At 38.5% G+C, this 18,088-nt stretch overlaps 1 protein-coding gene across 16 annotated transcripts in view; it reads left to right on the forward strand.

Moving 5' to 3' along the window:
- The window catches only part of cacna1ab (calcium channel, voltage-dependent, P/Q type, alpha 1A subunit, b), a 164,723-nt gene that overhangs the window by 105,952 nt on the left and 40,683 nt on the right, over window positions 1–18,088 (forward strand). For all 16 annotated transcript variants that reach the window (XM_073811818.1, XM_073811804.1, XM_073811812.1 and 13 more), the window contains 10 exons: window positions 48–107; window positions 207–313; window positions 9,238–9,337; window positions 9,425–9,585; window positions 10,602–10,742; window positions 11,653–11,854; window positions 12,340–12,504; window positions 12,600–12,710; window positions 13,026–13,109; window positions 17,042–17,158. In XM_073811818.1, coding sequence (XP_073667919.1) covers window positions 48–107; window positions 207–313; window positions 9,238–9,337; window positions 9,425–9,585; window positions 10,602–10,742; window positions 11,653–11,854; window positions 12,340–12,504; window positions 12,600–12,710; window positions 13,026–13,109; window positions 17,042–17,158 — 1,248 coding nt within the window. The remainder of the gene's footprint in view (window positions 1–47; window positions 108–206; window positions 314–9,237; window positions 9,338–9,424; window positions 9,586–10,601; window positions 10,743–11,652; window positions 11,855–12,339; window positions 12,505–12,599; window positions 12,711–13,025; window positions 13,110–17,041; window positions 17,159–18,088) is intronic.

Below are 18,088 nucleotides of genomic sequence, written 5' to 3' on the forward strand. Positions count from 1 at the left end.
TTTAATGCATTGGAACCCACACCATGTGGATGCATTTTGTCTTCCAGGTTTTGCGGTATTTTGACTATGTCTTCACTGGTGTGTTTACCTTTGAGATGCTCATCAAGGTACCGTGTTTTTCACTGGCACGTTTATGTTTATTTTATGCATCTGTGAAATTTCAAATATGTTCTGCTTTGTTGCACATATGTTCTGCTTTGTTGCAGATGGTGGTCTTAGGGATGGTTTTGCACGAGGGCTCATATTTTCGTGACCTGTGGAACTTTCTGGACTTTGTAGTGGTTAGTGGTGCCCTGGTAGCCTTTGCCTTCACGTAAGTGCCCTTTACCCCACCTTTTGCTGCCCCGCAGTGCTGCCTGCCGCCCCTGTCTTTTCTTCTTCCACTGTGCTGTTCTTCTGCCACCCTGGAGCCTCTTAGTACTCTCCACGTCTCTGTCTCTTTTTTTCTGTTCTTGTTGGAAATCTTTTTTCTCTCCAGATAGTTCTTATTTTCTTAAAATGTTTGTATTTAACTCAATCAGCCACACAGATGAAGGCCTCTTTCTCTATACACACTCATCAAACATAGGGGCTTGATTTTTTCTGTCTTTTGCAAATAGAGCAGTCTTTCTCTCTTTTCTCTCTGGCCAATCAGCTCTCCCTGCCCCGCCCCCTTTGCCTCATCCAACTTCTGCCTTATGTGTTGCACACAAATTCTGCTCTCCATCTTCTGTCCATCTCTTATGTTTGTCTGTCTTTGGTCATTCTGTGTCTTACACTATCCACTTCCTCCTGGTTGTGAAGAGTTTGTCAAAACACCTCATTTTCTTCATCTAGCTTTCACTGTAGTTTCTAGTCATCCATAATTTTTTGTTTGTTATAAAAAACTCAAGTAAAAACCAAAGGTCCAGAGAAAGTCACAGTGAATTGGAAGTTGCGATCACCTTTACTTCCGTATTATGACGTATTTCTGGGTGAAGTGGAATATCACACGAAGAAAATTGTGGGCTTGGCTTGTGTTTTTCACTGTGAGTTGATTGGCTATAGAAAAGTAGGCATTTTATTCAGAAATGGAACTAGGAGCGGACTGACAATTGGAGGGGGCGGGGTTAACAGATGCTCCGCCCAAACAATCTAGCTGATGTCAGCAAAGAAGGATAGCCACAAAAGCGCGGAAGTACATTTTTTTAATTTTGATAAAAGATTACGAGGGCACATGATTTTTCATATTTAAAAGCGTTTGTGTGCTGCTGCGCATCCATCTGTGTGATAAGCAAACACGCGTTGTCGTCCCGTTTATAGACGCATATTACTAACGCTCATTAAATAACAAAAACAGTATTGTGTCATTGACTTTAGACTTTAGACCAGTTTTTAGTTTGTCAATAGTCTATTGTAGTTGCCTCAAAATAGCAACGCGTCAACAATGCGCATGAGCACACCTTGTTTTCAGACCAGAATGCCCATTGGCACAAAATTTAAACAACGTGTCGCTAAATGTGAAAATGATAATTGCGTCGGTTTTAAAGACACTTGCGTCGCGCATTGCGCTGCATCGCGCCCAGTGTGTGATAGGGCCTTACATCTCCTAAACCATGAAAAACTGCTTTATACATTTTTTTCATGTTGTCTCTTAAATGATCAAAAGTCAAGCGTGAAATTACAAAAATCTGATCTGAAAATGAAATGAGGCCGTACAACTAAAGCAGCATCAAAACAAAACAGTGCCATTTATTCCACAATATTGGTTACCCATAAACGTCTGTTTTGTTGGAGTATAAAGACCATTTTCCATCCATCATTACTTCACCAACCTAGTATTTACCATAACTCTATCCACTGCACTTTCCCCCTCCTGAGAAGGGTAGTTTTGAGCCCCTTGGGGCTCAGTGGGGGTGAGGGGTCTCCAGGCACCTGTAGCCCTTTAGTGCCCAGGCGGTTTCCATATCTGGATCAGCGACAGCCCGTCCTGCCACAGGTACTCTGGTTTCTTTTCTTTGCACGGTCCTGCTATGTAAAGATGGTGGTAAAAAGAAAGCTAAACTTAAGCGTGTAGGCAGATCCAGTTAGTGGAGTGAGTGATGGGGCTCTGAGCGTGGATTGATTTTAACTCTTGTTTAAACCTCACAGATTTTAAATATTCTTGCATTTATGTGTTGTGTATGTGTGATTTAGTACAGTATACATACATCTTTCAGGGTTTCCACGCAGCACTTTGTAGTTTGGGTGGCCCGCCTAAGCTGGAAAAGCCCTACCGCCTTAACTAGCTCGTCCTTTCGCTGCACAAAAGGCTGTCAAGTGCATCTCTGAGAATAGCGCGACACGCTTCACATCGCGAGCGGGCACGAGAGCAACAAGGCCGAAATGAGAGAAAGACTTGGTCCGTCACTGTCTGGAAGATAACTAGCCAGTTGATAAAACATCTCGGAGAATAGCGCAGACACGCTTCACACCGCGAGTGTACTGTACACACGCGCCACACGGCCGAAATAAGAGAAATATGTGGTCCGTCACTGTCTGGAGGATAGCCAGTTGATAAAACGCGTGTCTGTGAGAACTGTTAGTGGACTTATGTTTTGGGTTTATTTAAGCCTGTTATTGTATTAGTCTACAGTTCTTTCAAATTTAAAGTAAGTTAGCTGCTGATTTTGTTGTTTGAGCAACCTGCTAGCTAGGTTGCACGTGCCTGTTGATTCGATATAATTGTTAAGCGCTCTTGCTCACGTTATTTATGTGCATTATTTACATGCTACAGTAGTTACACACCTTTAAGATAATGAAATTAATAGTGGGAAATAATCAGTTTTTACAATCTTCGCGCTATCTATCATCGTTTGCCAGACGTTCTACAACATCTGCTTCAGTTTGTGTTTATTAACCCTTTAGTTTCACTTCATCATGCAGCTATTCCTGTTAGAGGTATCTGTTAAAAACATTTAATTCATTAATAATCTATTAATTAATTTAATTTATTAATTAATAATTAATTAATAATAAGTAATTGTTTCTTTAAAATTAAGTTTTATTTGAGTTTTTTTTATATTTTCATCATGACTCGTACGCCTCGCCCCTTTGATTACCACGCCCCCAACCACCTTAACTACCCTATTTTATGCGGGAAACCCTGTCTCTGTCTCGTAGGCCAGACTTCATTCATACATACTGAAAGATGTGTATACAGGCAACTTGCATGATTCGTGTGTTTGTGTAGTAAAATGTAGTGAATTTCTGAGTTTGTTGTGGGTCTGTACCGTGTAAATGTTGCACATGCATGAATCGTGTCATTATTTAAAACAAAAGCCACTGCAATATCAATTAACCAAAACATTACCAGGCAGTTTCCTTTAGCCCTTTATGAGTTTTATTGAGACTAGTGTTTGTGGCATTAAAATGTCTGCTGTGTTCAGTGGCGGCTCGTGACTGCTCATCCGAGGGACACAAATTCAAAATGTGTGTTCGGGGTGTCGTGTGTTGCTTGTGTTTTCAAAATATGTGTTCTGTGCGTCGATAGATCCTATGTGTTTTCAAGAAATAAGCGCCTGCTGCACATACGTCAAACAGTTTATGATAAAAGAGACGCTCACGTTTACAAAATACACGCAGGACACTCCCTTAACAGTAAACTCTAATTACGCTTAAGATTATGCGAGTATCTGGCAAACGCTAACATCTCTTTTAACATAACCCTTTAGACGCATCCGCAGCAGACACTTATTTTTACAAGACACATGATGCACGTAGTATCACTCGACGCGCAGAACAAATATTTTGAAATTACGAACCACACACATGATGGGCTACATAAAGGTTGTGACGAACTGATGATATGTAATGTCTTGTAATAACATCATAATGTATAAAAATATTCCCCTGAATGGTATTGTCTGCTTATCTAGTTTTTTTTTCATCTTGGCATGCTTGTTTATTCAGTTTAGCAAGAAACTAACAGCCTTTTAAAGGTGCCTGTTTTGTGTTATCATTTGCTTTTTGTTGTTGAATGTATCTTTGCAATGTTCCTTGTCATTTTACTAACATTTTATATCCAAGACCCACAATATGACTGAATGACTCTAGTAAAGCCTATCGAACTGGATGCATGCTCGCACATAGGCCGATAGGTTTGGGTCTTGCTTTTGAGTTAAAAATCACTCCACACGCAATGCCCAATGATCATCCTCTGCCCTAAACCTAACCTAAATGAACCCACTTCACCCTATCAGCCGTGTTTCCTATTTGTCCTCTGTGTCTTCCGGACTCCGGTTCCTCAAAGTAACCATTACCACCCAACCCCACTCTCCTCTTCCCTCCATCAGCACCAGGCCGCTGGACAGATTCTAGCCATCAAGTTGCTTATCATTTGGGCCTCCATTTGTTGAGTCTGACAAAGTGAGTAAAAGAAAAGAGATGTGGAGAGACAGAGAAAAGAAGAGAGAATAACATATAATATATACTCCAGGTTGACAGTTTCTTCTCATTAATTGGTGTGTTTGACTTTCACTCATCTTCTATCTTCTATCATTTGTTGTGGTCATTAGTATCATTCTCTCTCTCTCTTACTCTCACATGCACGTGAAAGGTAAAGTCTTATTCTCTCCACTGCTTAATGCCTTCTGAGTGAATGTGTTCTGGGTATAGGCATGGTCACATGACAGGCATCTGAGATTACCCAGAACACCTCGGTTTGGTGGAGGAAAGACTTATAATCTCACAATTAATACAAAATGACTCAACAAATGATTATGCTTTCCGCGCACCTTCATTCAGAGAGAATGAAGTCACTAAAAATAACCGAAACGCATGTAATGAGGTTTGATTTGTTTAAGGTAGAGGACAGTATGTTCTGCTTTTGCAAAGCTGCTCTTAAAAAATTATTATGACACACTGCCACCTTGAGGTGACTGCAGTGTGGCGGCCATTTTGGCTCCACTGCAGTCTATTATGGATTCCACCTCCATTCTGGCTCAAGAGTGTAGTACAGTGTGCTTATAAAGGGCTAAGGTGGTGAGAATCTCCCCTTGCTCTCAGACTTGGCATGGCAAAAGGGAGGATTCTCCCCTACTGCAATGGGCTGTCCTAATCCATAAGTGTGACAGGTTTGAATCCTCAGTTATTGATTGGAGACAGGCTCAATGTAAAGGTCTGCCAAATACCTGGCAGGGGTTAGAATATGAGACTGAAGTAGTCAATAAAGCGAAGAACAGCAAACCTCTGTGTGTTTGAAGGCATGTGTGTGAGGTAGTTGCTAATAAGGAATCAACAATTCGTCATCAGATTTGCAAAACACTTTGATTTTTTTATTCTATTAATATGATTAGAATGCTCCTAAATGCTTCTCAAAATTTTGGTTTTATGGATTGTAGTCAATGGGCCAGATTTACTAAACAGGGCAAATTTACAAATTCGTCTGAAGCGCAATTTTACATTTGTCTGGAATTGTGGGCGCAGCATTTAATTTCCATAATGACCAATGCAATTTAAGGCATGTTTTCTGGGGCTTTGAATAATAGCACAATTCTTAGTAAATCGCATTGCATGATTTAAGTAAATACTCAACTTCCATTAATTTTGCATCTGAAAGGGAAACTCCTGCATATGCAGTGGGGTCAGACACACCTTTTAGTGCTAACTTTTTAGTGCTTGTCTTTGGTAAATCTTAAGTTAATTTAGAAAGCACATGTTAGTTAATCTGGCCCCATGTGTTTTAGCTTTAATTCCATCTACCAAATATGTAGGTGCACTCCTATAAGTTGACAAAATAAAACTTCATATAATTAGAATATCATCAAAAAGTTGATTTATGTCACTAATTCCATTAAAAAAGTGAAACTTGTATATTATATTCATTCATTACACACAGACTGATATATGTCAAATGTTTATTTCTTTTAATTTTGATGATTATAACTGAAAACTAAGGAAAATCCCAAATTCAGTATCTTAGAAAATTAGAATATTACTTAAGACCAATACAAAGAAAAGGTTTTTATAAATCTTGGCCAACTGAAAAGTATGAGCATGTACAGCACTCAATACTTAGTTGGGGTTCCTTTTGCCTGAAATACTGCAGCAATGCAGCGTGCCATGGAGTCGATCAGTCTGTGGCACTGCTCAGGTGTTATGAGAGATGTTCAGGTTCCTTCAGCTCTTCTGCATTGTTGGGTCTGGCATATTGCATCTTCCTCTTCACAATTTCCCATAGATTTTCTATAGGGTTAAGGTCAGGCGAGTTTGCTGGCCAATTAAGAAAAGGGATACCATGTTCCTTAACTCAGGTACTGCTAGCTTTGCCAAGTCCTGTTGGAAAATATAATCTGCATCTCCATAAAATTGGTCAGCAGCACGAAGCATGAAGTGCTCTAAAACTTTCTGGTATACGGCTGCGTTGACCTTGAAAAACACAGTGGACCAACACCAGCAGATGACATGGCACCTCAAACCATCACTGACTGTGGAAACTTAACTTTACACTGGACCTCAAGCAATGTGGATTGTGTGCCTCTCCTCTCTTCCTTCAGACTCTGGGGCCCTGATTTCCAAAGGAAATGCAAAATTTACTTTCATCAGAGAACATAATTTTGGACCACTCAGCAGCAGTCCAGTCCTTTTTGTCTTCTGATGCTTCTGACGCTGTCTGTTGTTCAAGAGTGGCTTGACACAAGGAATGCGACAGCTGAAACCCATGTTTTGCATACAGCGTTATAAGTCCACTCTTTGTGAATCTCCCCCACATTTTTGAATGGGTTTTGTTTCACAATCCTCTCCATGGTGCGTTTATCCCTATTGCTTGTACACTTTTTTCAACCACATCTTTTCCTTCCCTTCGCCCTTTCTATTAATGTGCTTAGGCACAGAGCTCTGTGAACAGCCAGCCTCTTTTGTAATGACCTTTTGTGTCTTGCCCTTCTTGTGCAAGGTGTCAATAGTCGTCTTTTGATTGTGTAGCCTTTACCATGATTGTGTTTAAAGGCCTTTGCAGGTGTTTTGAGTTAATTAGCTGATTACAGTGTGGCACCAGGTGTCTTCAATATTGAACTTTTTCACAATATTCAAATTTTCTGAGATACTGAATTTGGGATTTTCCTTAGTTTCCTCAGTTATAATCAACAAAATTAAAAGAAATAAACATTTGACATATATCAGTCTGTGTGTAATGAATTAATATAATATACAAGTTTCACTTTTTGAAGGGAATTAGTGAAATAAATCAACTTTTTGACGATATTCTAATTATATGACCAGCACCTGTACATTCAGTAGTTACATACTGGGATTTACTCCTGTAAAAGTGAAGCAAAAATACAGATGACTCATCCTGCATCACAAAGATTATTGTCCAATCCAGTGCTCCGAACAATGCCAATATCCCACATACCTAAACAATAAACAATTTTATAAAGCAGTACTTATAACTTGTGCTGTGGAAAGTGCTAACCTTTTCTCAGATGCGCTTTACTGCAAATAAACGGTTAGACGTGGTCTTGTGTCAAAACTTTCCACTACTGTTATTTTATTAGATCTTTCTACAGCTTTCAGACATTTTTAAAGATTTTTTTAGTGTCTAATTGCACCTTTAATTTTGTTTGACTGCGTAAAGACACTTGACCTGTAATTTTAGATGTCAGGTGTTTAAGCGGGCTTTTAACTGTTTATATCATTCGCTGTTTTTAGTTTGGTTCTTTTCTCTGTCTGTCTGTCTTTCATATTGATGTCTTTCCTCTGCCAAGCCACTCCCAGTATCTCTTTTTCTTTTTCTCTTTTCTCTGTGTGTATTTGTCTCTTCTTCTGTCTCTTTCTCTCTTCTGCTGTCTGACTCTTTCCTATGTCTACGCCCTGGTGATCAACAGGAGCCTCTCTGGGTAAAGTCCCCCCGTCCTTATTGTCGCACGGCTACCGTCCAGCTCACGCGATGGCTTCTCTCTCTTTCTTTCTTTATCCCCTCCCTACCACCCCTTCCTTCCTCTTTTCCTCATCCGCTCTCGTTCTGTCCATTCCACTGCCTGTTTTATTCTGCCGTGACGGTTCTAATTCTAACAGGATCTAAACTCTTAAACTTACACGAGTTATCTCACACTATACGGATTTCTTGCACTGCTTGAGAGGTAGTCCACACTTCTCTACGAGCAGAGTCCAAAATAAGCAGTTGATTATTGGTAACGTGGAACGTTGCCAGCATTCCGACTCAATCAATATGCCATGAACTGGCCGGTCTTCAGCTGGGACTTGCATAATAGTTCATAGTTAAAGACAACCGCCCTGGCTACTTGATTGAAGAGTTCATCTCTGTTTGTGTTGGTATCTGCGTAATTACCCTAAAAATTACTTTCTAGCAAATGCAGTGTTTACACTGTTAACACTTCATCTAAATAGATACCTCCCATAATACAAACAGAGCTGTCTACACTGGAAACACATGCTGTGGAGCATTGAGGCGCTTTTCATTTTTGATACATTTAAATGAAAATTACACTTTATTTAATAATACTATGTTCCAAATTGAATTCGATCGCTATTATAAATGTACTTACTGGATTGTATTTTCATTGTACTGTTAATGATTCACTTACAATGCTTAATCTATTGTGTCGTTTCCAGTGTAAACACAAAGAAGCATTTCCCAAAATGGCCACCTTTTATTAACGTAAATATGGTGGCGGGAAAGTTTATTTAAAGTCTTTCCTTTGGTTTCTTTATCAGTTTGAATGCAATAAAATGTCCCTTTAACTTGTCTTTGTCTCCTGGTTTGAGCTTCCTCAAGTTCTTCTAGGGACAAGATACAGTTGGACTCCAGTCAGCATCTCAATGAACCCTCAGTCTTTTCATGTTACCTACAATTAACACAAACAGCCTCTCATTCCCAGACCTCCATTCCCCTGTCCGCTCTAACACAGCTAAAACAAAAAAGAAAGAAAGAGGTTTGGCTCGGCATTGCACCGGAAAATGCCTGACAGTTTTGATACTTACTTGAATGTGTGATGCTTTTGGAATGCCCGGAAAAGGTAATGAGTTCAATCTGAAAATTTGCTTGAGGAACAAAAGGTTTTTTGAAAACAAACTCATAAACGTCTCACATCAAATTAGCTAAAAATATAATCTCAGTATTACTGCTCATACTGTAGTATCAGCCGATGCATGGTGGTATTGAGAGTAGTTCTCAAGATTTATATATGTAAATGTTTGCCTCAATGAAAGCATTTAAAGAGTTCCCCTCTCTCACCAGGCACCATGTTAATATCATGTTGTTTGTCCTCCAATCCACAGGGGGAGCAGTAAGGGGAAAGATATTAGTGTTATCAAGTCTCTGAGAGTCCTAAGGGTGCTGCGTCCTCTCAAGACCATCAAACGTCTTCCCAAACTAAAAGTACTGTCAACCGGCACAAATATCCATTTCTACGATACCTGTATGCGCTAATGTGCATTGCTAATTCCTTTTGTTTGTTCCCCCCAGGCTGTGTTTGACTGTGTAGTAAACTCTCTGAAGAACGTCTTGAACATCCTTATTGTCTACATGCTCTTCATGTTCATCTTTGCTGTAGTGGCTGTCCAACTTTTTAAGGGACGATTCTTCTACTGCACCGATGAGTCAAAAGAGTTTGAACGTGACTGCCGGTGAGAATAACTGAATTGCAGAATGGAAATGATGAAATACTTTTTTAAAGGCTAAAGTATAGTCAATTTTCATTATCAGGATTTATGAAACCCCGCGTACATTATATGTATAAGTTGACACGAAAATGACATTATACATTTAAATGCAGATGATGCTAAAGTTATGCTAATTTTGCTACTAGTTTAACTGAAGCTATACTATTTAAAGGGACACTCCACTTATTTTGAAAATATACTAATTTTCCAGCTCCCCTAGAGTTAAACATTTGATTCTTACCATTTTGGAATCCATTCAGCTGAGCTCCGGGTCTGGCGTTACCACTTTTAGCATAGCTTAGCACAATCCATTGAATCTGATTAGACCATTAGCATCGTGCTAAAAAATAACCAAAGAGTTTGGATATTTTTCTCATTTAAAAGTTGACTCTTCTGTAGTTAAATCATGTACTAAGACCGACAGAAAATGAAAAGTTGCGATTTTCTAGGCAGATATGGCTAGGAACTATACTCTCATTGTGGCGTAATAATCAAGCTCTTTGCTGCTGTAACATGGCTGCAGCAGGCGTAGTGATATTACGCACTGCCCGAAAATAGTCCCCTGCCATTGAAAGTTACTAAGGGGAATATTATAAATATCATTGCGCCTCCTGCAGCCATGTTACAGCAGCAAAGTGCTTGATTCAGGGATGCTAATGGTCTAATCAGATTCAATGGATTATGCTAAGCTATGCTAAAAATGGTAGCGCCAGACCCGGAGATCAGCTGAATGGATTCCAAAACGGTAAATATCAAATGTTTAACTCTAGGGGAGCTGGAAAATTTTTATATTTTCAAAAAAAGTGGAATGTCACTTTAACGTTCTTTCGCAAAGCCTGAAAACGTTTACAGGCTTTTGGTTCCGAGCAGAAATCTATAAAATAATCTAATTTATGTAATTGACTTCATGTAATCCAAGAGTGAAGGTAATTTTATTTAAACATTTTTTTTGTGTGTGTGTTTCTGTGTTTGTATTTCAGGGGCGAATATTTGGTATACGAGCGTGATAATGAGGTAAAATCGCAGAGGCGGGAGTGGAAGAAGTACGATTTTCACTACGACAACGTGCTCTGGGCCCTGCTTACTCTCTTTACTGTGTCCACTGGAGAGGGGTGGCCACAGTAAGTCAACATACAGTAAACACAGTATAGTTACCTTAGGTGGCAAAAATTAGGTTGTTGGTTTAAATTAGTAGGTATGATGACAAAATTTTCAAAAACTACAAAGCTCAAAATGTATCACAGGACTAGACTGAGCAGACATTCCCATTTACAAAGATACCTGGATTGTAAAAATCCGTTGAGGATTGAGAAAGTTATGATATAGAAATCAGTGGAAAAAGTTATATATGGATGTCAACGGAAGTGAATGGGCCATTTAGTTGGAATTAGTTTTTCATATTCAGACTCGGACCCATGGTTTTTAAAACGATGCCTGATGTTCTGACAGGACGTTCGCTAATCTACCACCACAAACGTGACTACCAAATTTCCGCAATTTATTTAATTACCTTTTCCTCCATAGGTTTAGATTAAATTTTGTCAGTACCAAGATAAAATATATATATTTTGTCACACCTTCCTTTTCATTAGTGCCCCGAGGAAGCACAACGACCGGTTGAAAGTGACACAAATTTTCAAACAGTTGCTGTAAAATAAAAACACCTCAGGACTGAAAGCTGAAAATATTAAACGCTTCCGGTGGTTCTTTTTCACATATTTATTGTAGAATTTAGTAAAAAAAAACTACAACCATGCGGTGAGAAGTGGATATTGCATGACACGCATCTTAAAGTAACACACAGGTTGAAACCCAGAGTTTCGGCCCAGAAATTAGACGCGCGTGCCCGCGATATCAGCATTGCTAAAATTTTATGCTAAGCACATAGTGAGACAAGAAAGGGTTACAAAACATGTCTAATGAGCAAATCAAAATTGCCTTGATATCATTTATGTAGATATTCACAGTGTTACTTAAAATGATTCATTAGCTACCACATTCTGTAATTTACTCACTTTTAATGTCTTTCAGGGTGTTAAAACACTCAGTGGACTCCACTTATGAGAACCAGGGCCCGAGCCCGGGGTATCGGATGGAAATGTCCATCTTTTACGTGGTGTACTTCGTTGTCTTCCCCTTCTTCTTCGTAAACATCTTTGTAGCTCTCATCATCATCACCTTCCAGGAGCAAGGAGACAAGATGATGGAGGACTACAGCCTCGAAAAAAATGAGGTATTTGTGCTGCTGTTTACAGTATATAGGATGGGTTTTTTGTGTTTAATCGGGGTTATACTGAGGTCCTGAGTCTTGCTCAGTTGCAACTGCTGGGTTATTATAACCCTTGGTTGGGTAACAATAACCCAGCAGTATGTTCTGTCCAATATTTACCCAGCATGGGTTAAAAACAACCCAGCATTTTTTTTTAAGTAAAGGATCATTAAAGGTCCATGAGCTGTTTTAAAACTTTGCTCTTCAAAGGATAAATATTTTGATTATGGGTATAAGTTTATGTTTAATAATTTTTCAATAGAAAACTATAGTCATTTAAAGTTTTCTATGCATTTCTTTAACAATATTAGCATATTGACCTATTAGCTTTGTCACATGCTAATCCAAGAATCAGCTTTAGTGCGATTCACACAGTTTACTTTTGTAGTCACGCAACATGATATGTCAGATGCTCCTTTCACTGTTTTCTGTTCTTCATTGTTCTCCAGAGAGCCTGTATTGATTTTGCTATAAATGCCAAACCTCTGACACGCCACATGCCGCAAAACAAGCAAAGCTTTCAATATCGAATGTGGCAGTTTGTTGTGTCGCCTCCGTTTGAGTACAGTATCATGGCTCTCATTGCGCTCAACACCATTGTCCTGATGATGAAGGTATGAGCGTCGTCTTCATCATCAACCAGTAGAATATAAAAAATGTCCTTTTGCATCAGTCTGTGTCTTCATTTTTTTACTATCTGCGTTTCCAGTACGAAGGTGCATCCGATGGTTATAATAAAGTCCTGAAGAACCTGAACATAGTGTTCACAACACTCTTCTTCATGGAGTGTATTCTGAAAATCATTGCTTTTGGTGCCCAAGTAAGTTTGACAAAGATTTCTCTCTAGCATCACACCAGAAATAATCATTTTATCAAGTTTTGTTACGTATTTAGCCATTTAGATGAGTTTTATGTTCTAGGTTTTCTTCTTGTAAATTAAGGAAATTGTATTCTTACCAGACAGCTACAGCATCTATATGTAATTAACTCTCACCTGTCTCCATGGTTACAGCTATGTGATTGGCTAAATTTTTTTAATGGTTCTTTCAAAGCAGAGTTGGGTGCCATGGGACCTCTTTCTCCAAGTACTTCACTGTGATTGGCTAACACATGCTTTACTTTTGTTTTCCTGCAGAATTATTTCCGAGACGCCTGGAATATTTTTGATTTTGTGTCCGTTCTCGGCAGCATCACAGATATTTTAGTGACAGAGCTAGGGGTAAGTGCACTTTAAGTCATGAGATGTTGCTAGTCGAAAATGAATAGACAGATGTGAATATATCCATGCGTTCTATCAAACTTTATTTAAATTGTTGAATGTTGAATACTTGTTTCCTACATCAATAATTTTCTTCTGAATCACAATAACACATTCAGTTGTTTAGTTGTATGATCTACCAAGCCATTTTGTGTTCATGCTTTTGTGTTTTGTATTGGTGTTGTGTGTAAATGTCAGTGTTTCCGTGTGTATTTGTCGTGGTTTGTGTCCTACATGTGTTTTTAAAGGCTTTTTATTTAAATTAAGACGGTTGCACTTTAATGTGTTAGACTGAAGTTTACAGGCTGTCCCAGTGGACTTACACTACATGACTACGTATACCTGAATAAAAACTGGGTATAAATCATACTGTAATTATAACTACTGTCTGGTTAAATTCAATATCCTTAATATCCTGTCTGTCCACTGGAACAGCCTGCGTAGTGAATCAATATCCACCATATCTGTGTTTGATTAATCAGCTTGTTGACTGTATCCATAATGACTTATTCCTGTTTTATCTTTTTACATGCTTTCTTTGTTCCTCTGATTTGTTGGCGATAAATCCATCCAATCCAAAACAAACAAAAAATGCACTATGAAACTCTCATATCTTCCATCTCATATGTGCTCATCCAAAACCCTTCACACACTCACTGTACATGTATGCACCCATCAACTGCAACAACACGTAGAATCTGGTTGGTTTGTAATTTTCTCTTAGCTACCAATGCATCCATTACCCACAATGCCTCTCTCTTTCCTTCCCTCCTTCGTGAAAGCATGCGCTTTTTGAATGACGACCCCCTGGCCCGGGGATGCTTGCTAACTGGATTGCGTGCTCTCTCCCTGATATTGTTTAGATAAATGCTTACATTGTTATTTATATATTTAAGCAGCAATCAACAATTACCAGACTTTTAACACTTAAACTGAGAATAGGCGATATGATAAGAGACACTGCACTTTTTTTGAAAATATGCAAATTTTCCTGCTCCCCTAGAGTTAAACATTTGATTTTTACCGGTTTGGAATCCATTCAGCTGAACTCCGGGTCTGGCGCTAGCACTTGTAGCATAGCTTAGCATAATCCATTGAATCTGATTAGACCATTAGCATCGCGCCTAAAAAATCAATATTTTTCCTATTTAAAACTTGCCTCTTCTGTAACTACATCGTGTACTAAGACAGACAGAAAATTAAAAGTTGCATAATAATCAAGGACTTTGCTGTTGTAACATGGCTGCAGCAGGCGTAGTGATATTACGCACTGCCCAAAAAATAGTCCCCTTGGTTACTTTCAATAGCAGGGGACTATTTTCAGGTGCTGCCTAATATCATTGCTCCTGCTGCAGCCATGGTACAGCAGGGACGTCCTTGATTATTAACTCTTTCACCGCCATTGACGAGATATCTCGTCAATTAAGAGAAAACGCTTCAACACCAATGACGAGATTTTCCGTCTTTCCGCAATATTGCTATTATCCACAAGGTGGCTTCTGCAACTTATACAACCCGGAAGTAGCGCCTCAAGTGAAAGAACTCTGTGTATGTTTTAAGGATCGCTCTGAATCTGATCTCTATCAAAAGTCCTCCGCAAAAATGGAATTATCTCAGCTTTTTGCTCAAAATTGGGTGTTTTTGAAGAAACCTACCCATGTTTGAGAGGTGATTACAAGAGAACTAATGAAGGTAGGATAAAACGGTTTATTTTGTTTGAAACAGAGGGTCTGTTCTTTCATCTGATATATTGTTTGTTTATATATTTAAAGAAGAACATTTTCTGGAAGGCATTCAACTTTTGTGAAAATCATGAAAACTTTTTTTTTAAATGCTGGCGGGGAAAGAGTTATGCCCAAATGTGAGTATAGTTCCTAGCCATATCTGCCTAGAAAATCGCAACTTTAAATTTTCCGTCGGCCTTAGTACACGATGTAATTACAAAAAGTTAATTTTTGAATAGGAAAAATATCGAAACTCTTGAAAACTTAAAAATAAGCGCGATGCTAAATGGTCTAATCAGATTCAATGGATTATGCTAAGCTATGCTAAAAGTGGTACCCCCAGACCCGGAGATCAGCTGAATGGATTCCAAAAACGTATATGTATAACTCTTGAGAAGCTGGAAAATTTAAAGCCTTTTAAATTTGTCCTTTTAAGCCATTTTTTACATAGTAGATTTATCCGTACAGGCAAGGCAGTTTTACAAAATAGGTTATTAAAACACAATCTCGTTGCATTTTAAGAGGATTTTTATGATTTCGTATGATTGTGTTCGGACAAATTTGATTCACTTTTGCCCCTGTGATGTAAGGTTTATTTTTTTATAAATAATTGTACGTTTTTGTGTGATTCACTTCATACGAATTCATACGAATTAACCTCCTCTTAAAATACATACAAATTCCCTGGAGATCAGGTTGGTTATTAAAAAACTTTTCAGTTTCATTTCTTTATCACGATTACCATGATATAAAAAATTACTCATAATGTAAATAAAATACCATACACCCTTAACACAAACACACGTGTATAGTGAACAGTGGGCCAATATCTAGTCAATTAAAATACAACATTTGCGATAAATTACCCTGGATTACAAAATGTTATGATATGCACTTCATTTAACACTTTAAATAGTGATAAAAGGCCTTTAAACACTTGCGAAAATAGTCATAGACATCTCCATCACCTGAATGCCATGCACTTTAGTAAAAGCTGCATGTTCGCGATCCTTTCATCTCTCTCGTCCATTCCTTTACTCATCAGCCTGTTCTGCACTGCTGTAGTTCCTCTTCTGAATGGGAGAGGGCACTACGTCTCTCTCATTGAAGGTTATGTGTATGATGGAGTGGGGAGTGATCCTCAATAACCGGTCCACAAATTTTTGGGGTGAACTAAACAAAAGGCATATTTGCAGATACAAAATGTCTGTTTTGGAAAGTTTAATAAAGATATCAAAGGGATAAATAAATACATTGAAATCTTTGACATTAAAAACCAGAAGTCATCATTTATTCACCCTTATGTCCCTTGGAACCTGTAGGTACACAAAAGGGGTCATGTAGCATTCAACTCCAGTATGCTCTTTTTTATAAAATGAAAGGTGATTTTTAAGCTCAACATTGTGTTTCTCACACAAAACCTTCATAAAATAGCATATAGTAAGCGATGTGAACTACTTTTATGGTGCTTTTATTAATTAGAGCAACTTTCATTATGTGCAATAGAGCAGATAAAACATTTTTAAGCTTTTGTGATATGTGGAATAAAGGTTTAAATGACATATGGATGTGTAAATGATGAACTTGAAAATACACTGTTGTAGCATTTAAGCAATTCTAAACTCAGTTGGATTAAACTCTGTGTGGATTGGACCGTTGAGTATCACATGACCAAAGTAGCCATGAATCCCCACTGGTCAATGCTATTGGCGCTCTGTTGTGTAATGCTCGAATGCTTAAATATTACAGCGCAGGGTGCTTCCATATTTGTGGCTTGCCTGTCCCAACAGATCAGTGCATTTGATAAAAAAAGTTGATGCTTTAATATGATTGGATGATGACTGTTACAATTTAGTGATGTTTTTTTCTTAACCCCCTGAATTAATTTAAATATATTTCATTCACTTTTACTTTTATAATTGCTTTTGTTAACTGATGTCAACCCTTATTTTTTATTTATTTTAGACATTGTATTTATTTAACCCAATCTCTACCTCTAGATTTTTGTTTATTCATTTATTTATTCCAATTTTTGGAAATGACCTTTATTATAATTTAAGAAAACTGATTGAGATGTTTCTTCTTCACTTTACCTCACATTTCTCTACCATATCTTCTCTTTCACATTCTCTCTGTTCTTCTGGAACATTCTCCTCCATACGTATTCAGAATAACTTCATAAACCTGAGTTTTCTGAGACTCTTCCGAGCAGCTCGTCTCATTAAGCTCTTGAGGCAGGGTGAGACCATTCGCATTCTGCTCTGGACCTTCGTTCAGTCCTTTAAGGTATAACGCCTCATTTCTATAGTACTCACAATAATTAATTTGTTCTATTTTTGTATATACACAGTTTTTAAGCATAACACATTACCATTTTGTTTATTAATTTATTGCATATTTACAAGACATGTAGCATTCCAGTATTGTAAAGGGAAATTCAATTTACACAAGACTGCACCAAAACAATAAATATTTTATATAAAAGAACAGAGAGTTTTTCAAAATCATCTCAGACCTTTTAATTTCTTATGCTGCGTTTACACCAGCCGCTGTAGAGGCGTCAAGCGCGAGTGATTTCAATGTTAAGTCAATGTGAAGACGCGTTGAAACGTGTCTGGAGGTCTCGCGGTGCGAATGAGGCATTTAGCGCAGCACGTTATACGGGATTCCGTCTCATTTGCGCGTCTAGTTCGCGCAAATTATGCTGCGGCAAACTCACGAGTTTTTTTACTTTGCCAGAAAAACGCGCCGCGTTATCCAATCAGGAGCTTGTTTTAGTAGTGACGTGATTACAGAAAGCGAGTGGAGTCGCAGAAGCCCCTCCCATGACGCAATTTCCACATGAATGTCTCGATGACTAGAATTTCACGTGCGAATGAAGCAAGTACACTCAAACTGTTCAAGCAGAAAACTAGGCGCGGTAGACGTGATTTTGACGCCTCAAACGCGGCTGGTGTAAACACACGGCAATGCTGCGTTCAGACCAGCCTCGGTAAAGGCGTCAAGCGCAAGTGATTTCAATGTTATGTCAATGTAAACAGTAGGCAATTAGCGTGGCGCAATAGACACGATTCTGCCTCATTCGCGCGTCTAGTTGAAAATTGTTTACTTTGGCGGAAAAACGCACCGCGTTAACCAATCAGGAGTTTGCTCTAGTAGTGACGTGATTACAGGAAGCGAGCGGAGTTGCAGAAGCCCCTCTCATGACGGGAGTTT

The sequence above is a fragment of the Paramisgurnus dabryanus genome, chromosome 14, assembly GCF_030506205.2.
Source record: "Paramisgurnus dabryanus chromosome 14, PD_genome_1.1, whole genome shotgun sequence".
Taxonomy (NCBI): domain Eukaryota; kingdom Metazoa; phylum Chordata; class Actinopteri; order Cypriniformes; family Cobitidae; genus Paramisgurnus; species Paramisgurnus dabryanus.